This window comes from Rhinolophus hipposideros, assembly GCF_964194185.1.
Source record: "Rhinolophus hipposideros genome assembly, chromosome: 9".
NCBI classification, from domain to species: domain Eukaryota; kingdom Metazoa; phylum Chordata; class Mammalia; order Chiroptera; family Rhinolophidae; genus Rhinolophus; species Rhinolophus hipposideros.
This window is the reverse complement of record NC_138055.1, coordinates 24,802,335-24,823,182: the sequence shown is the minus strand read 5'-3', so window position 1 is coordinate 24,823,182 and position 20,848 is coordinate 24,802,335. Positions and strand designations below refer to the sequence as shown.

At 40.0% G+C, this 20,848-nt stretch overlaps 1 protein-coding gene across 1 annotated transcript; it reads left to right on the top strand.

Annotated features, from left to right (window-relative positions):
* Positions 1-475: 475 nt before the first annotated feature.
* On the top strand, positions 476-3,855 carry DPPA3 (developmental pluripotency associated 3; the record flags this gene model as incomplete). The annotated part of the gene is made up of 3 exons (XM_081058931.1): positions 476-548; positions 2,275-2,534; positions 3,745-3,855. 3 exons carry the CDS (start codon positions 476-478, stop codon positions 3,853-3,855), a joined length of 444 nt encoding a protein of 147 aa, XP_080915057.1.
* Between the last annotated feature and the right edge of the window lie 16,993 nt (positions 3,856-20,848).

Sequence of the window (20,848 nt, the reverse complement as noted above, 5' to 3'; positions counted from 1 at the left end):
CTGCATTAAAACACTTCAAATCCAGTTCCAGTAGCATCTCCCGAAGTAGAGCTTGAAAAAAAACTGAATTTTAAGGCAGCCTTAGAGAGCCACAGCCACAGAGCCTCTTTATAAATTTTCCAGTCTACTTGACAGAGGGCATGATTATTTTAATGCAGAGCAGATGAAGAATTATCCTATTACTCCACTAATAGGACTACTCCCACTCACCTCATTCCTTTAATCATCAGCATTTACATTAAAATAGGCTGGCTGATCGGCTTATCTGTAGTTTTTAAGACGAAACCAGACCTAAACGTTTAGGTTAGCTCTTTCTTTCACCACGTTTCTTTGGAATTGGGGTTTTTCTCGCTATTTCTGGGCTATACGGTTCTTTCCAGGCTACTTGGTAGCAACTTCAGAGTTTTGAGCGTCACCTTCCGCTCGAACCCTTTGGGGGATCTTGGAGGAGCTTCAGGCTGTGACTAGACTTCCAATGGACTCCCCAATGAATCTTAACCGAACCTCCACCCCGGAGTCTCCTCAGACGCCCAGTGAAGAAGATTCAGGTAAGCCAGACATTGTCCTTCCAAACTACCGGGGTTTCAGGAACTGAAGGGGCTACCCTCCTTTCTTATATTGACTTCAGTCTTTTAAAGAATACAGTTAAGTAGGCCTCTCCAGTGAAAAACCACAGGACCAATAAAGGGGGGGAGGGGTAAATTGCGTTGCTTGCTTACTATGCTCAGGAATACTTCAATCTTTTAAGTCCCTTTTCTGGGAAGAGCAACCGGAATTCCTCCTATAACCGTGGCTCATAGCGTCTTGTGATCAGTATTTCCGTCAGGAGTAATAAAAACGAACAAAATACAAGAAACCTAAATTTCAGTTTAACCTAAAGATTTTCTTAATCTCACCAACGTTTTCGGGATTGGCTTTCCAGCTGAATTTACCCTTTAGGAATGTTAATAAACAGGGAAATGGCTTTTCAGGAAGTTGAAGGAAGGGGTGGGTTTATAAAAGCCAGTGAATATGCTGTATATTGTAAATTAATAGGACTTACTCTGGAGGGGCTGCTCCTGGAATACTGCTAATTAAGTCTCCACCGTCCTGCGTTCTTTCTGTGGCCTAACTTTTCTTGGAGCCGCACCCACTCCCAGGTTTGGCCACGGAGAATTACTCAGTTTGAAACCTTAATTACCCTAAGGGCGGGACTGAGTGGTGTAGGGTGGTGGTGGACGACCTGGAGCCAATACCTCCAACTACCCACTGGTGACGTCATCTCCCGATCCCCCAAGGTCCAGCCTGCCTCCCCTGAATCTTGAGGAAAGAACCTTGGTTGATATATACAGGGGCGGGGGGGGGGGTGTGGGGGGGGGAATCAATGAAGAGAGTATCTATAATATACCCAGTCTCTCTTTAACCTTGAATCTGCCCTATTACCTGACAATTCCGCAGCTAGGGATCTTTATTTCTATGTGCACAGTCCATAAAAGTTTAATGGATCTTGACTCAATAGTTCACATACAGGGAAAACTAATGTTACTGCCTTGTTCTATGAGATAAGAGAGCATGGACATGCATAATGGTTTGGATGGGAAGAGGCAAGAATAAGTGGTTGATTTCCCATAATATTGGGTTAGAGTGGAAAGATTTAATACCATGAAAAAGCTGGGTATAAATGGAGAGGATAACAGCCGCATCGATTTCCTACCTAGTTCTGCTTAAGAATGGGAATTGGGTGTCTTTGTGTATTTCACAGGCGTGGGGATTTTTTCCAGAAAAATTTTAAGAAATTTATTTTTAATTGTTATAAAGTTGAACTACTGAGACTTGTTCACTGACACATTTTGACTTGTTTTAATGAGTTATGTCCCCTCATTTAGATTAAAAATTCACACATTTACAAATGAAAATGGAAAAACTGCCCATACCTGATTTCTGTCCCATATTTTTCCATTTGGAATCATACACTTAACTACTTTTTGACCCCTCATGGAAAAAATTTTACATCTATCACATCAGAACTACTAATGATAGGAAAAGGAGGAAAGGAATTTTTTGAGAATGAAATGTTACCCACAATAGTGGATTCTTATGCACCTTCTCAATGTATGCTCTTATCACGAGCTAGACTACCACAGTGGGTATGTAAATGCACGGTTCCGCCACCCTGGGCAACCTCTCATTGCCCATTATTCACATGTTTGAGAGCAGACCTAGTTTGAGCCTGAGACTAGTGACTTTCAGGTGATGCAATTCACCCTAATGGATCTTAACTTTCTCTTCTTTCAGCTAGCTCTCAAGCTGTCTCAGAAGTGCTAGCAAAGAACCTTAGTAACTTGACTCTCAGCCCTAGTACCAAATTCCCTTCCCTTCTACCAGAATGTTCACCCCAACAGCAGGACAGAGAAAAAAACTTACAGGGGCTTGGACTGGGGCTGGGTCAAGGCATAGTCTACAGGAGGAGACGCGGAGTGAGGACACTGGCAACTGCTCGGAAAGAAAGGATGCAAAGGATGTTACAAGTTATTAGATACCGCACCCTGTCTCTGGTGAGTTTTTGTGATCTGGGCAGACAGCACTGCCCAACCAGGGGGATGAGGGGGGCCTTCATAGATTAAGATGTAAGTGGTGATGAACAGCAGTCACTCCTCATTACCTGCACTCGTGAGTGCAGGACGTAAATAGCACATTTTTAAGATTTTCCAACTTCTCTCTGTATGGCAAGTGTGTAACATTAGTAATCCTTGGGGGCGGCCGGTTAGCTCAGTTGGTTAGAACATGGTGCTCTCAACAACAAGGTTGCGGGTTCCTTCCCCACACGGCCACTGCGAGCTGCGCCCTCCACAACTAGATTGAAACCACTACTTGACTCGGAGCTGATGGGTCCTGGAAACACACTTAAATAAGTTTTTAGAAAAATTAGTAATCCAACATTTCTTGATAATTTTCAAAAAGCGTATGTATTTTTTTTCTTCCCATGAAGCTTCGAAAAGACCCACAGGAAAGGAAAATTGAGGTAAATAGAATTTTCTTACTATACATGTGCGTGGGTATGTGGTTTGATTTTGGTTTGGTTATTTTTAAGAGAGGGAAAGGGAAATTGGCTTTCTGAATCTCCAAGAACTATGAAGAAATCAGTTCATTTTTGTACTTTGAAAAAAAACACTTTTTTAGAGCAGTTTTAGTTTCACAGCAAATTTGAGCAGAAAGTACAGAGATTTCCCATGTACCCCTTGACCTCACACGCTGACAGCTTCCCCCCCCCCCCAACATCCCACACCAGAGTGGCACATTGTTACAGCCGATGAACCTACATTGACATATCATTATCACCTAAAGTCTATAGTTTCCATCAAGGTTCCCTCTTGGTGTTAATGTTTGTACTTTTTCATGTGCTGTCACAAACATGATGCTCAGGACATACTGTGTGGTACTGCACAAATACCTGAGCAGTGTCCAGCAGCAGGAGTTGCATAATGCATTCAGAGAACTGACATTAGAATATATTTTTATTGATTGGCAATCAGCAGCTGTAACCATTGCAAAATGACCCACACTCTGGCATTTTTTGGTACCCATTCACTTCAATCCTGCCTCCTTCCCCCAAATACGGTTTTGTTTTTGACTTTTTTTTTTCAAGTGTGCTATATTCCTAAAGCTATTCTAGTAACATTAGATTTGAGGGTTGTTACATGTCTTTGGGATGCAATTAATTATTTCATTAATTTTATTAACTGAACTTATTTCATTCTTTTTTAGATTGAATCACGATTCAGAAGATTTAGATGTAGCTGTCATTATTGCCTATATCATGGAGATCCTTCTGATAATATTAGCATGGAGAATAATGATGACATGGAGTCCATTTAGCCAACAGTACCTTATTCTGGTACTGTTTTATTTCTTTCTAGTAATTTTAGGATCATTATGCAGCAGCTAGGAAAAGCTGTTCTATGCTAGGACAGACTATACCAATATTTTGATAACCTAAGATATAAATTCTGTGATGTCTTTTTTATTGCATTTTTTCCTGTCTTTGATACCAGTAACTTCTAAGGAATCTATGTAGTTTGCATTTGAATGACTTCAATATACTTCAGTTCCACTTTTTTATTTGACCTAAAGAAGCACTAATAAGTCTTGAGTATTGCCTGTGTATTTTCGAAGCCTGAAGTCAGTAAGATGAAACCCAACATCAAGAATTAGAAGCAAGTAACTTTTGTGTGGAAAGAATGTGAAAAAGAAGACGTTGGGTGGTTTGGCTAAAGCATGATTAAGGCAGGGTGCATTAGATGCTCTGGTTTTCAAAGTTTTGATTTGTAGCAAATTTTTTTGATGTGCTATTTCAATTTTCAGTAGCAAATAAATGTGTGTATAGGGGATCTTATTAAAATTGAGGCATATTTGAATAACTTTTAAAATTGTTCTTTCTTCTGAGTCTTTATTTTATGCTTGTTTTTGCTAGCAATGAACAATAATTCTTATCCTCATCACATTCTTAGGATGTAAATATCTGGCATTCTAATTTTGTGATACTTTCCTACTAGGAAGGAACTAGTTACATTTGGGTAAGTTTAGAAAACAAGGACACAGATATTTGCACGTCAATTTCCTGGAAGAGGTCAAAAAATGGAGGTAGAAGGGAAGTGGAGCTTAAGAGGTTGTTGATTGGAGGGAACTGAATATGATAGTGGTATACAATACTAAGGGAAGATGCCATCCAATTGTGTTTTACTTAGGTTATTTTCTTTCATGACCCATCATCATCTACACAGACCTCAATTTCTTTGGGATATAAAAGATACATAAAATTTGTCATTTACCTTCTAACTGTCATATGTTTAAGTGTTCTGTTCACTTCAGTACCCAGTTCTTAGATTTTTTCTTTTCCTAAGAGAAAAGCAGCTGGAGACCTGGGGTTAAGAACTAAAGTTGCCATGCTGATAATGTAGATAGGAAAGGAACAATAACCTGTTGGTATTCGGCATGGAGTTGAAACAAAGCACAAACATGGAGGATTGGTTGCAACAGAAATGGCAAAGAAATTGAACAGTGATATGCTGTAAAGGGATATTAAATATTAACATCCATTGCCAAGATAGGTTTTCAGAGGTTGTTTTACTTAGAAACTACTGAAACCGTGGTCTACCAACATGGGTAAATGTGAGAGTAGTCTTGAGGTTGTTAAACTTGCAAGTTCCTGGTAGCACAGCCGTCTTGACCACTTTCTGTATGAATGTGAAAATCATTGACTAGTTTTTAAAAAGCCAACTTTTATTGTAATAATGTTAAATTTATAAACTAATGAGATTTAATAATCCAAGAACATAGATGAACAAAATACATTCTACCTGTCCTTTAGTGTCCTTCAGATGTATTTAATTTTTTTCTTCATAGTTTTACATTTATTGAATGCTAGGCATTATTCTTAAGTGTTGTATACGCCCTAGCTCATTTAATTCTCACTTAGAAAGCATTCTACTTTTAGTATCTTATAGAAAACCTATTCAAGGCTACACGAAAGTGGCTTTTGAAATAGAAATTGAGTCAAGTCAGTACTTTCAGGCAATATTCTCTATTTTGTACCTCTTAATCTTTCCTCTTTAGTTCCTTTCTTTTTTAAAAAATTTATTGGGGTCACAATTAGTAAAATTACATAGATTTCAGGTGTACAATTCTGTAATACGTCATCTATAAATCCCATTGTGTATTCACCACCCAGAGTCTGTTCTCCTTCCATCACCATATATTTGATCCCCTTACCCTAGTTGCTTTCTTAGATGGTGTTTTATTTCCATTATATTTTCTAACTGGTTGCAATATTTGAAAACTGTTGGTTTCTATTTTTGTTTGCCTATCATTTTTCATTTTATTAACTTTGAAAATTTTAAATACATATAATTTTCAAGATTAGCCCAATGCGGGGGCCCGGTGGCTCAGACAGTTGGAGCTCCATGCTCTTAACTCCGAAGGCAGCTCGTTCAATTCCCACATGGGCCAGTGGGCTCTCAACCACAAGGTTGCCAGTTCAATTCCTTGACTCCTACAAGGGATGGTGGGCTGCGCCCCCTGCAACTAAGATTGAACATGGCACCTTGAGCTGAGCTGCTGCTGAGCTCCCAGATGGCTCAGTTGGTTGGAGTGTGTCCTCTCTACCACAAGGTTGCAGGTTAGATTCCCACAAGAAATGGTGGGCTATGCCCTGCTGCAACTAACAACGGCAACTGGACCTGGAGCTGAGCTGCGCCCTCCATAACTAAGACTGAAAGGACAACAACTTCACTTGGAAAAAGCCCTGGAAGTACACACTGTTCCCCAATAAAGTCCTGTACCCCTTCCCCAATTAAAAAAAAGATTAGCCCAGTGGGCTTCTGTATACAGCTTACCTAGATAACACCAATTGTTAATATTAGCCACATTTACTTTAGCACTATTTTTTACTGAGCTATTTGAGAGTAAATTTCAGATATTATAACCCTTTGTCCCCAAATACTTTAGTTTGTATTTTAGAACATTCTCATAGTGACAAAGGAATCAATTTCAAGAAATTGATGAAACTATATCTTTGCCTACTTTTTAAAACTTTCTGAATCACTTTTAAAATCGCGATTTTATGTGTAACTTCTATATAGCAAATGTTTGAGTTTTGTTGTATAATACAATCTGAAAATATTTCCGTTTATCTCATATTTCATTACATGACAGCTATGTTTGTATATATGTGTTCTTCAGGAAGTTAGGAAGAGTCTCATTTTCTTCCTAGTGGTAACATAAATTCAACCTCTTTAGTACCTATTTTCCTAATGTGAACAAAGATTATATTTTCCACCTTCTCCCCTCACTCTTCAGTCTCCTACCTCTTAGTTTGAGTCAATAAATTTATCTTTTAGTGGTAAGCTTTGTAGTGCTGAGCTGGATTTGAATTTTCTTCTTTATACCCCAACTATATATGAAATAACTTACTCTATCTCCTAACATCTCTTCCCTTTTTCTTCTCAATGTTTTAGTTTTAGGTGTACAAAGCAATTAGTTTCAGGTGTGCAAAGTAATAGACATTTAAACCTCTCATAAAGTGATAACTCACCCTCATGTTACTATCCCTCTGACATCTTACATAGCTGTTAAAATACCATCAACTAGGGCAACCAGTTGGTTGAAGCACAGTGCTCAGAACACTTAGGTCGCCGGTTTGATTTCCACATGAGCCAGGGAGCTGCACCCTCCACAACTAGTTTGAAAAACGACTTGACTTGGAGTTGATGGGTCCTGGAAAAACATACTGTTCACCAGTAAAATTTATAAAAATAAAATACCATTGACTATCTTCCCTATGTTGTACTCCACATCCGTGACTATATATATCTACATATTTAATTATAGTTGACATTCTACTTAAGCCTTTCAGGTGTATAGTGCATTGGTCAGTCATATTGCATGCTTTTTAAAGTTTTTCCTTTTCTACAATGAAATATATTTAATGCTCATTGCCATCTCTTGCTGTAGTTGACAAACCCCAGTTCTCAGCTTTCTTGTTTGTTCTCTAGTGCTTTCTTCAAAAGACTATGCCCTAAGTTCTTTCATGTCCAAAACTGATTGTTCTTTTTTTCTGGATGCACTGCTTGTCTCACTCCTTTTCCTCAAGGGTATTGTAAATAATGTTGTAAATGTTGAATGTTGAATATTAATGAGATCTGAGGCTAGCTTGCACATTCCCCCCACCCAAGTGTCTGCTATTCTGCCGGACTGCACAAGAGTCTTTATCTTTGAGGACCATTAAGTTTGCTAAAATAGCTTTGTTTTGACCATTCTGGGTAATTTCCTTTTGGAACATGGTGTATTCTTTTAGTTATTTTCCTTGAATGGTATTTTCAGAATTGTTCTGTTCTTTTTCTTTTTTTTTTTTTTGGAGAGTCTAAGTATGTGTATTTGAGATTGGTTTTTGCTTGAATTTTCTTTTCTCATTTAAAACTACTTCCATTTTTCTGTTATTCTGCCTTCCATCTTCTATTTACCGAGTTTTCCATAGTTTTTTCCTTATGCCTCCCACATTTTGTCACTTTTGCTGAGCTTTGCTAGTTCACATTTCCTTTACTCGTGTGCTCTTGGAGTCTCTCGCCTTGGTTCCCACATTTTATTTCTTTATAGTTAGGGGTCCTTCATGGTTTTGCATAATTATTTTGACTCTTTGATACGTTTTTGCTTAATGTTCATCCTTTCCAGAAGATGACATGACTGTATTTGATTAAATGTGTAAAAATCACATTTGATAGTCTATTAGCGGGCAGTAATTGGTGGTTAACTCGAATACCTGAGTTCTGCTGATTACTAGCTGTATGACCTTGGGCAAATCGCCTAACTTCTCAGATATCTTTGTATTACAATAGATTTGAGCTTAGTTCTAGGAAATGGTTAAGCTACTTGGAAACAATTTGATCCCGTAGGCTTTTTTAGGTAGAATAAGAATAGCTTCTAATGTAGAGTTAATTATTCCCCACAATGGGGACAAAGTCCTTCTGAGTCCTCTACCCATAAGTTTTTGTTTTTAATTTTGGCTGGTGGGAACAGGCACTGTTCTTGGCCTTGTGTGAGCACTGTGTTGTGTTTCCTCTTTTTGTTTTCCCCCTTTTTCCATCTCCTCCCTCCTCACTCCAGTTCAAGCCATTGTTTCTCAGTCTAGTTGTGTAGAACAGAGCTCCCTGGCCCATGAGACTTGCACTCTCCCCCCCCCCACCCCCCGCAGTAGTCAGCCGGTCACTTGCAGCAACTCTCACTGGTTGCCTGCCACTCATGCTGACTGCCAGCCACTCACGTGGGCTAGGTAGCCCAGGGCAGCACTCAGCAGCCCTTGGCAGCTCACACCAACCTCCGACTGCTCACTGCAGCCCAGTTCCAGGGAGAACTCTTGTTCCCAATCTTAGCTGTAGAGGGCGCAGCTCACTGGTCCATTTAGGAATCGAACCGGTGACCTCGGCGTTAGGAGCACAGCATTCCAACCACCTGAGCTACTGGGTCAGCCCCTGCCTATTTTCATAGTACCGTGTTTCCCTGAAAATAAGACTGGGTCTTATATTAATTTTTGCTCGAAAAGATGCATTAGGGAGTATTTTAAGGGGATGTCATTTTTTCATGTACAACAATCTACATTTATTCAAATACAGCCATGTCATCTTCTGGAACATCGTCATAACATACTAAATGCATCCGTCTGGCTGATATCTTAATGGGCTTATTTTCAGGGTAGATCTTATTTTGGGGGAAACATGATAGGGTTATAAATAGGTTGGAGTCACGACAATGTGAATATTCTTGGGATTACCAACATGATTGCTAACTAACTGAGCTAATTGACCGCCTCTATGAATATTCTTAACAGTACTGATCCGAATATTTAACAGTTAAAATGGTAAATTTTGTTACGTGTTTTTAACCACAAATGCATAATTTTTTTAAATTAAAATTTATTGGAATGACAGTAGTTTGTAAAATTACTAGGTTTCAAGTGTTAAAAAGAAATTAATGAGATGACAACACAATAAACCAAAAAGTCAAAATTTGGTTCTTTAAAAGGACTGATAAAATTGATAAAATTCCAGAATAACTGTTAATTATATATAAAAGAACAAGGCAAAAATTCTGATTTTAGGAATGAAAACACATGACATTTCTATTCATTTTACAAGCTTAAATACAATAAGAAGCCCCCACCTGTTAGAATGAATATTACCAAAAAGACAAGAGATGAATTTTGGAGAGCATGTGGAGAAAAGGGCACCCTCATGCACTGTTGGTGAGAATGTAAGTTGGTACAGCCACTATGAAAAACAGCGTGGAGTTTCCTCATGTGATCCAGCAATTCCACTTATGGGTATTATTCAAAGGAAATGAAAACACTATCTCCAAAATATCTGCACTCCCATGTTCATTGCACCATAACGTGCAATAGTCAAGACATGAAAACAACCTAAGTCCATTGACAGATGAATGGATAAAGAAAATGTGAAGGCCAGCCTGGTGTTCCTACCCACCTCGGCCAGCGTGAGTGGCTGGCAGCCGGTGAGAGCTGCTGTGAGTGGCCAGCCGACGACTGGTGACCAACTACCTCAGTCTGGGGGAACGCAAGACTCATAATATCAGCATAGGCCAGGGAGCTGTATCCTACACAACTAGACTGAGAAACAACAGCTTGAACTGGATTGGGGGGGCGGGAGCTGGAAGAAAGGGGAATAAAGAAAATATGAGACATAGATGTAGATATACAGTGGTACCTTGATTTTCTAACATAATCCATGAGTTCTGAAACATTCGAAAACAGCCGACAGCTAGGCCTCAAGATCTTGCACTCAGCGGAAGCCGTGTGACATGTTTGACTTTTGAGTTGTGTTCAAAAAGTGAAGCATTGGGCCGGCCGGGTGGCGCAGGCGGTTAGAGCTCCGTGCTCCTAACTCCGAAGGCTGCCGGTTCAATTCCCACATGGGCCAGTGGGCTCTCAACCAAAAAAAAAAAAAAAAAAAGTGAAGCATTTATTTCCATGTTTACAGCATTCATAAACCAAAATATTCGAAAACAGAGGTACCACTGTACATGAATATACATATACATGAATATTATTCAGCCATAATAAAGGAGAAAACCCTGTCATTTGCAACAACATAGATGGACCTTGAGGGTATTATGCTAAATGAGATAAGGGAGACAGAGAAAGACAAATGCTTATGATCTCACTTACATGTGAAATTTAACAACGTAGAATCTTCACAGAATAGTGGTTGCCAAGGGATGTGAGAAATGGGAAGTTGTTGGTCAATGTGTACAAACTTTCATTTATCAGATGAATAAGTTGTGGGGATTCATACAGCATGGTGACTATAGTTAACAATACCCTATAGTATACTTAAAAGTTGCTAAGAGAATAGAACTTTAATGTTCTCACCATAACAACAACAAACAAGAAAATGGTAATTTTGTTGACATGAAGGATGTAACTAACCTTACAGTGATATTTTGCAATATATACATGTATCAAATCACATTGTGCACCTTAAACTTATGCAATGTTACATGTCAATTTTATCTCAATAAAGTTAAAAAATAAGAACGTTATGTAAATCCTTACCCTGATAACTTTGAAAACATACAGATGAAAAAATTCTTAGGAAATCACAACATACCGATAATGTCTGAAGATGGAAAAAATCTCAAGAGTTATATAGTATTTTTAGTTGACTCTAAGTAAAACCTTGTCAGAGAGGAATAAATAGATTGGAGTATTATTACTATAATAGCAGCTACAGATTTAAAATATAAAAAACACTGAGCCACAAATGCTGCTCAGTCCACAAAACAGGAGGATTCTGATTAAACAGCAGCAGCAGAAGGCAGATACATACCGTATTTTCCCGAAAATAAGACCTAGCAGGACAATCAGCTCTAATGTGTCTTGCAGCAAAAATTAATATAAGACTCAGTCTTATTTGACTATAAGACTGGGTGTAATATAACATAACATAATAGAATGTAATATAATATAATACCGAATCTTATATTAATTTTTGCCCCAAAAGACACATTAGAGCTGATCGTCCGGCTCGGTCTTATTTTTCGGGAAACGGTAGTTACTACTGATGGCGCACTATCCTAAAATGTGAAGGGATGATGTGCCATTCCTCTTCCTGGCAGCAGATGGAGCTATTGGGACACATACAACTTGCTAGAGGGAGAAAACTAAATGCTTTTTTTTTTTTTTAAAGATTTTATTGGGGAAGGGGAACAGGACTTTATTGGGGAACAGTGTGTACTTCCAGGACTTTTTTTTTCTCCCCAAGTCAAGTTGTTGTCCTTTCAATCTTAGTTGTGGAGGGCGCAGCTCAGATCCAAGTCCAGTTGCTGTTGCTAGTTGCAGGGGGCACAGCCCACCATCCCTCCAGGAGTCAAACCGCAGGCAACCTTGTGGTTGAGAGGATGCGCTCCAGCCAACTGAGCCATTCGGGAGCTCAGCGGCAGCTCAGCTCAAGGTGCTGTGTTCAATCTCCACTATCCTTTGCGGGTTCAATCTCCACCATCCTTTGAACTGGCAACCTTGTGGTTGAGAGCCCACTGGCCCATGTGGGAATCGAACCGGCAGCCTCCGGAGTTAGGAGCATGGAGCTCTAACCGCCTAAGCCACCAGGCCAGCCCCTAAATGCATTTTAAGAGATTCTTCTATGATTGATTTAAAAGAAGAATGCAAGGGATCCTTCATGATTGAAACTGTCACAATTTCTAATTCAAATGTGTCTAACCTAGTAAAAATTTTAAATCCTGGTTTTGGAGCTCCCAGGCAGGTGAAAGCTAGGGTGAGTTGTACATACTGTAGAGAAGCAGGAATTTCATTTAGATTTCAGGAGCTGAACCCAGAGAAAACTTAACAGTGAAGCTTTCTTCGTGCCTCTGACATCTGTGACTAGAGATCACCTATCACTCCTATCCCGGAGAAACATAAAGAGTGGGCAGAGAGGCTTAAATGGCCGAGTGAAAATACAACTTTTAAGTAAAGAGAAATGCTCCCACCACTACTTTCACCAGTGCTGCAAACCACCTATGGAATCAGGGCTAAATTGTGCAAAAGAGAATGAAAACATTTGTTTTAAGTGAAGGAAAATCATCTAAAACACCTGTCTTTGAGTTGGGTAAAAATTCAAATATGTGTTGGGGTGGCCGGATGGGTCAGTTGGTTAGAATGAAAGCTCTCAACAACAAGGTTCCCGGTTCAATTCCCGCATGGGATGGTGGGCTGTGCCCCCTGCAATTAAGACTGAAAATAGCAACTGGACTTGGAGCTCAGCTGTGCCCTCCACAACTAGATTGAAGGACGATTACTTGGAGCTGATGGGCCATGGAGAAACACACTGTCCCCCAATATTCCCCGATTTAAAAAATTAAAATAAAATGAAATAAATAATACAACTAATGTTGTAAAGTAAACATATATGTTTATATTGTTTCATTATATGTTGTAAAGTAAAACAAAAACTTTAGCCATAATCATGTTTAAGTAAGATTGGTCTTCATGGATTGTAACTGAGAGCACATGGCCTGAGGTTTAGATTTTGCCAAGATTTCAAATCATGGGGAAGGGAATTGGGGGTAGAGTGTAGAGGGATTATGTCAGTTTGGGATCTGGGCTGTAACTATGTCTTCTCTGACTTCAAAGCTGGGAAAGACAAGGGGCATAACTTCCCAGTCCCTTCTTTTACTAAAAGGTAGAGGAGAGTGTTAATCAAAGGGAAGAATCTATCAAAATTAACTAGGTGTCAGGAGCTTAGTCACTGAGAGGAGTAGGTGATAGGATCAGCCCTCCTTGGGAGCTGAAAAGTCAGGTGCACAATCGTCAGTGTCCTTGTTCCTGTGCTGCATAGCCCAGAACCAGTCACATCTGAAAGGCCCACTAGAGAGATAGGGAGAAAGTCAGAGCAATCTGTGAAACAAGCTAAACCCTAGAATGGGAGAGAGAGCATGCAAGCACAGAAGATGAGCCCCACAGGGGCTGGGCTAAACTCTGCTCCTAGACCCACTAAGCCAGGCCAAAGTGTCCTGGCCTCCCGACCTGGGGAGGTCAGCAGCCCTTCCCAAATTTGACAGTCAAATAATCTAAGAGTCCCTCCACACAACATCCTCAGGTAATAGTGGTTTTTCTTCAAAAAAGGTCCTATTTAGACATGTAAAATGAGAACATCTACTGTTACCTGCCTCTACCAAATTAATATACACCAGTTAAATTTCTGGGAATCACTGGTTGCTTCTATAACGACAAACCTCAGGCCTGGAAAAAATAATTACTGATCCTAATCAGAGCCATACAGGAAACTAAGTGTTTAGACTGACTGAATTTTGGAAGAAGCCTATCTTGTACTTCAGCTCATGTTCTAACACTCTCTCCACCAGGTAACTCCAAAACATTGGCTTTATGTTTCTCTTTTGTGTGGCTGAGCAAATATCACAGACAGTCAAGAAGACCGAAGCCTCTTATAGCTATAACTTAATAGATCCTCACCTAATTATGTGTGAAATAAAACCTCTGGGGATGGGCCAAAAATATCTGAAGGTTATTTTTAAAGGTGTTGGATGATTACAAAATATAATGAAAATACATAAGACAAATGAAATGTGCTAATTTCTTTTATGAATTGGTTCTCAAGGCCCCTAGAACATGTTATAAAATGTGGACCTACAAAGTTTGTTCCATTTAAAATTTGGAGCAAAGTTTAAAAGTATTTGATGATTATTTGATAATTAATTTGGTGGCAGTTTTGATTGTCCTTAGGGTCAATTCTCTATTTAAATAATAATAATAGAAGGCACAGTTCAACAGGAAACTTATACTACTAAGTGACTAATAGGCGGGGAGCATAGACAGCATGGATACACTGGACAAAAGGATGACTCACCTCTAGGGCAGGATGGTGAGCGACCGTGAGAGAATTCATCATGCTACTCAAAGCAATGCACAATTTAAAACTTATGAATTATTTTTGAAATTTTCCATTTAATATTTTCAGACCACAATTGACCTTGGGTAACTGAAACCATGGAAAGGGAAACCAAAGATAAGGGGTCCTAGGACTACTGTAGTTTAAAAAAAAAAAGCTTAATAATTTCTCGCTGGAGACTGCCTTTTTTCATAGCTAGGGCAGAAGAAAATGTCATAACTCAGTAAATTGTACTATATAATAATTTTTCCTCAGCTTTTTTTTACTTGATGTACAGACATTTGAGAAAAGCAAAAGGACACTAAAGAGCAAAATAGCTAAAATATGTAATAACACGAATATAAATTGGCCCTTTCGAGAAAGGAGAGAATTTCCCCCTCTACTTCTTTAGTTATTACAACTGTAGTAATAATAAAATAATAAAACTGACACAAGACCAGATTAACAGGAGAAAAACCAATTTAATATGTGTGCGCAGGAGAACCACAATATGATACTCAGATCATAAAATGAGGTTCAAAGAAATGATTGAACCAGGCACCTTTTTATACTCTTTAGACAAAGAAACAATAAATTTTTGAGAAATTGACAAAACAAAAAAAAGTTAGTTCACATTAAAAAGAAATGTAAGCAAAGTTTTGGTATTCGTTAGTGAGGAATTAAAACAAAGTTTGGGCTTGGGTAGTAAGTTATTAAAGTCTTACAAGGCTTGTTCATACAATCTTTTGACCCTGGAGTCTAACTCTTGTGATAAGGTTATCTCTCAGACCTTCGGAGCAGGGAGGGCGCCTATCACATGGAGATTTATCTCCTTTTATGGGGACAAACAGTCCAGTGTTTTCCTCTTGTATGGGCAGTTTCTTAAGTAACTTTAATTCAGTATAATCAATATGGCACATGGAATATCTTGGGATGAAATGCCCTGGGTCCCGAGGCTTAACTTTTGCATTAATGCTTGTGAGAGCCACACCAAATATGAAAACGGGATTAACGTATTCAATAATTATAGTCAGGCCCATGAAATTGTTTGCTCCTGCCCCATGACCTTCAACAAGTTACAGTACCAGGAACCAGTGATAACATCACCTCATACTGTTAAGATCTTAGATGTTGTCTTTACTCTTTTGCAGGACAAGTTCTCCTTCCTGTGGAGTTCCACACAATTGCGACCCCATATCTAACCTATTAGGGCTGATCAAAGCCTTTCTATAAACGCTGCTTGGGCAAGTGTTTATTATAATTCACACTACCCAAACTGCCAGGAATGACCATCTGGACAACATAAACACTGTTGTTCGTCTACCGAGAATAACCCAGTGGACTGCAGCTTCTCAAAGCAAGAAGTCGTCATACTCCTACAGCCAACACACAGGGCAGCCACAAAGACCTGTGCACACTGGCACAGCTGTTTCACGTGCACTTTCCTGGTGTCTGGTTTATAACTGGCTTTTCTGGTGTTTCAACTTACAAGCAAGGAGACAGGTATGCAATGACAGGAGCTGCATATGAGCATTCCTGCTTGCTTTCCAAGCCAATGCCGTGTGTTGCTGTGCCAGTTTAGACCATGTCTAGGGGAATGTGATGGTTAAGCCCAGGAATACTGTCTAAACCATAAGGCAACACCTCTCATTTGAATTATAAAGTGACATAGGTAATAATGTACATGATAGGTAATGATACTATGTAGAAAAATAAAACATTGTAAATAAATTAATGTCTTAAGGAACCGATGGATGAGTCTAGAGATTTACAGAATAGATTAATACACACCCATTAAAACTCATATATTTTGAAGAATATTCAGTAGCTGGAAATATTCTTAATGTAATCGGTGAAAAAAAATCAGAGAAAATTGCTAGAAGTTTTAAGAAGGTAAAGAAGTCAGGACTCAGTGGTATTCTCAAAACACAAATTTAAAAATTTCCCAAAAAGCAGCACATAAGTCAGCATATATATCAATTTTGTGTATATTGCACATATAAACAAATGCATACATAATAAAAATAGTGAAAAAAAGAAACCTACAAATTAATATTTTTGTATCTGACTGGCGGGGCAAAAGTGATTATAATTTGCTTTTCCCTGTGTTCTCCCCATTTTCAAGCCTCAATTCCGTCAATACGCATTTTTTTCTTTTTTTTCTTTCTTTTTTCTTTTTTTTTTTTTTTTTAGTTAGCAATGTTTGGTCTCTGGATAAACAGCTTTGACATTAGCTTGGAGCTTGTCAGACATGCAGATTTTTGAGCCTCACCTCTGAACTACTGCTTCAGAACTCTGGGGGTGAGCCCCAGGAACCTTGGTTTTACAAGGCCTCCTGGGGATTATTATGCATGCTAAAGGTTAAAAACCGCTAGTGAGGTGGAGGGTAGGGGACTAGGAACTGGGAATGGAGAATGGTAAAGTGTGTTGCCAGAGCAGTTTTGCTGGCCCCATTTCAATGATTCCATGTCTTATCATTCCACAATAACCCTTTGAAGCCCCCCGGGCACCTTACCTCATCCCTAATTCAGAATGTCTCATACCCATGTTCCCTTCTTGTCTCTGAACCTCTCATACATGTGGGGTCTCTGCCTCTCTCACGTGTGGGGTTCCCATACATATGTATGTATTAAATTTGGTTATTTTCTTTTGCTAAAAATAATATAATAATTCCATGCCTGTTCCACTCCAATAGAATAGCTAACGAAGCTTTTGTAAGAAAATATACTAGCAAAAAAACTCTCTGCACAAAACTTTTCTACCACCACCACCACCACCACCCCGTGCCCACCCTTAATCAGTCTGTTGTGAAGTAGATTTGTCCTTTGAATAAATGTGTCTCACAGAGTTCAGGTTTGTTAATCTGCGTTTTGGCATCATTTCCCTACAGGCTGAAATGGTTCAGAAACACCTCTTCTTTTTATCGTTTACCTAGACTATTCTTTTTCTTCCTGGTAGTGCAAAACCTTCTGTTGATATATTAAGTACAGAGGGTTATTCTCAAACAGCTAGGTAGATCAGAACAGAAATACCACGCATCACAATTCTTAGACCCCGCCCCCAACAACCCATGATCTCTTTTTAGTTTTCCTGGGTGACATCTGGCATACTTTTGGGATTTGGTGTCAGAAAGCCTTTCTTCCTCTCCAGGCTTTGCCACTTAACTAAGCTATGACCTAAGACAAGTTACTGACAAGCTCTAAGCTTCAACTTCTTCATTCATAAAATGAATGATTGTAATAGTTTCTATCTCACAGTGTTGTTTTAAGCATTAAATAAAATTATTTAATATCTTAATACATGTTATTCAATAGTAAATATTCAATAAACAGTTAATACTGTTATACATTAATCTTCATAGCACCCATGGAACCCAGGCCCCCTTTCTATAAGCAGATATCCTCTTTCCTAACTCATTGAGAAAAACCAAAGCCATTATGTGTGATTTCCCTCAATCCCTTCCCCCTCCCATAAAGTTACCTTGTCCACTTGCATCCCAACCTGCTAGGGTCTAACAGAAAGGCTGAGGGACTTCTCTTTTTCTTACCTCTGTTCGAGGTCAACCACTCACCTGGGCCTGAACTTTTTCCCTTTGTCTTCTGCCTGGTCTAGAGACTTTTTCTTCATTTCCTTCCTTCCTTTTCCTTCCTTTCTCTTAAACTTGCTTAAGTCTGTTCTAACAAAAGCTTCAGCCTTCCCTTTCATCCTCTTTGCATTCAAACTTCCTAAAGGATTACCTATATTTCTTTGTCCATTTCCCCCCCAATGCCACAGAAAATATGTACATTAAAATTGTCAGTGATTATCTTCACACAGACAGATTGATTTTTTCCCCTATTTAATGTTGTTGCTTCCAAAACATGCATCTTCTGATCACCTGTCTTGTCATTTCAAGCAGTTTCATTGGTTGTTTCTCACCCTAACTAATCAGTTCAATACCATGTTGATGACTTCCAAATTCACTGTTACCTCCAACCTTTCCTGAAGTCCTTAAACTCTCTCCAACTGCCAGTGATATGTCTTCATTTGTATCTGCAAATTTATGTCTGAAAGTAATTCATACACCCTCTTGCTTCTCCTACAAATTTTTCTGTTTCCATTGGTGGAACCAGCATGCATCAAGCTAGAAACCAGAGAATTTCATCACTAACCACACTGAGGTAGGACTATATGCAAATAACTAAGAGATGTGTCCCCTCCCCTGTATATTCCTTCAACACCAATTCATTTACTTGTAGAGGGCCTTTATCTCCCAGTCCAGACATGGCAAAACCAAAATCTTGGCTTCTTTTTTTCCTTTCTTTTTTTTTTTTTTTAATTAGTTTCAGGTGTACAAAACAATGCAGTAGTTAGACATTTCACCCCTCACAGAGCGATAACCCCCTCCCCCAATCTATTGCCCCTCTGACATCGTATATATCTATTACAATTCAATTGAATCTATCCCCTATGCTATACTCCATATCCTGTGACTATATATATTAAATTATAATTGACATGTAATATTATTCAACTTCAGCTTCAGGTATACAGTGCAGTGGTCAAGAATCTACATCATCCATGAAGTGGTCTCTCTAATAAGACATTGGGGGACAGAGCCAGGAGTGCAGTTTCCAGGCTCTCGGCCTCACATAGAAAGGTGCTGGCTCAGGTAGTAAATGGCCATCAACTGTGATTAGATAGCCATCATCTGTGGCTAGTTGGCTGTCAGCTGTAACCAGTGAGCCATTGGCCACTAATATAACTGCTGTGGTTTTTATATTCCTTTTTGGGTGTTCCTTTTTGGCCTCACCACATCCTGCGTACTTACGTGGGGAGCAGGACCAGAGACCCCGCAGGCCGCCCCGCACGACACATGGAGCAGCTAGCAGGGTACAGTGCCTGCCAAAGCCCTCCGAAGGGCGGTGGAATAGTTTGCGCGTATGAACACTCAGTCACAGGAAGACCAGGAGGAGCAGCTGCTGGAGAGCGGGACCCCCTTGGAGGGGTGGGAAGACGTGGACAGTTCCCCAACCAGCAGAGGCAGAGAAAGCGAAGGTTGTTGCGACACTGTGGGCTGGGAAGTGTTTGCTGAGGCAGCCCAGATGCAGGACTTATAGTCTCAGGAGGAAACACTTGCTGAGTCCTCCGTGGGACATGTGGGTGAGGTCAAGGTCGTCCCTCACTCCCAGGACAACCCTAGCGAATGACTATGGACTATGGGGAATAGCCTTCCATCCCTAATTCAATGGACAGCTTGACTGTTTGGGAACATACCACCATGTAGTGAAACTGGCGGATGTTTGCTTTTGTGTCTTGACTGGCTGCCATCGAGAATCTGTAAGCACCTGGACTGTGAGCCGCTGTTGTTCCAGCACCGTACCCTAAGAGGCCCAGAGAGAGTGGCAGTGCTCTGAGAGCCCTGGCTGAGCCCAGGAAGTCTGGCTGTGCCCAGAAGTACTGGTAGTGCCCTGAGAAACCCTGGCTGTGCCCAGAGAGCCTGGCTGTGTCCAGGATATTGCATTCACCTCCAGGCTCCTCGCACAGAGCCCCTAGTAGAAGATGCTTGTCACGTAGATTGTGAGGCGAGACCCTGTAGGGGTGGAATGTGGGGACAGAGCCAGGAGTGCAGTTTCCAGGCTCTGGGCCTCACATAGAAAGGTGCTAGCTCAGGTAGTAAATGGCCATCAACTGTGATTGGATGGCCATCAGCTGTGGCTAGTTGGCCGTCAGCTGTAACCAGTGAGCCATTGGCCAATAATATAACTGCTGTGGCTACGCTAGCAAGAAGATGGTGGCTCAGTTGCTAGCAATCCGAGCTGGCAAACGCGGATTGCAGTTAGGATGGCGGGATGCGGACAGTGTGGATCCAGCCTCCAGTGAGATTATAGTGCTGCCAGCGAGAATATAGTAGTATGACTCCCCCATCTATGACTCCATGGGTTTTCCTTTTTGGCCTCACTACATCCTGCGTTCTTATGTAGGGGGCGCAACCGGAGACCCCGCCTGATACCCTGCACGACAGACATGTCGTCGCCCTACAAAATTTTTACAACATTATTGATTATATTCCCCAAACTGTCTTTCATACCTCCATGGCAATATTGTAGTTACCAATTTATGCTGTCTAACCCCTTCCCCTTCTTCATCATCCCTCCCCCTTCTAGCAACCATCAGTTTTTCTTCTATATCTCTGAGACTATTTCTGTTTACTTTGCTCATTTATTCAGTTCTTTAGATTCCACATATAAGTGAGATCATATGGTATTTGTCTTTCTCCAACTTACTTATTTCACTTAGCATAATGTTCTCTAGGTCCACCCATATCGTTGCAAATGCTAAGATTTCATTCTTCTTTATAGCGGAGTAATACTCCATTGTATAAATGTACTACAGTTTCTTAATCCGGTTGTCTGCCAATGGGCATTTTGGTTGTTCCC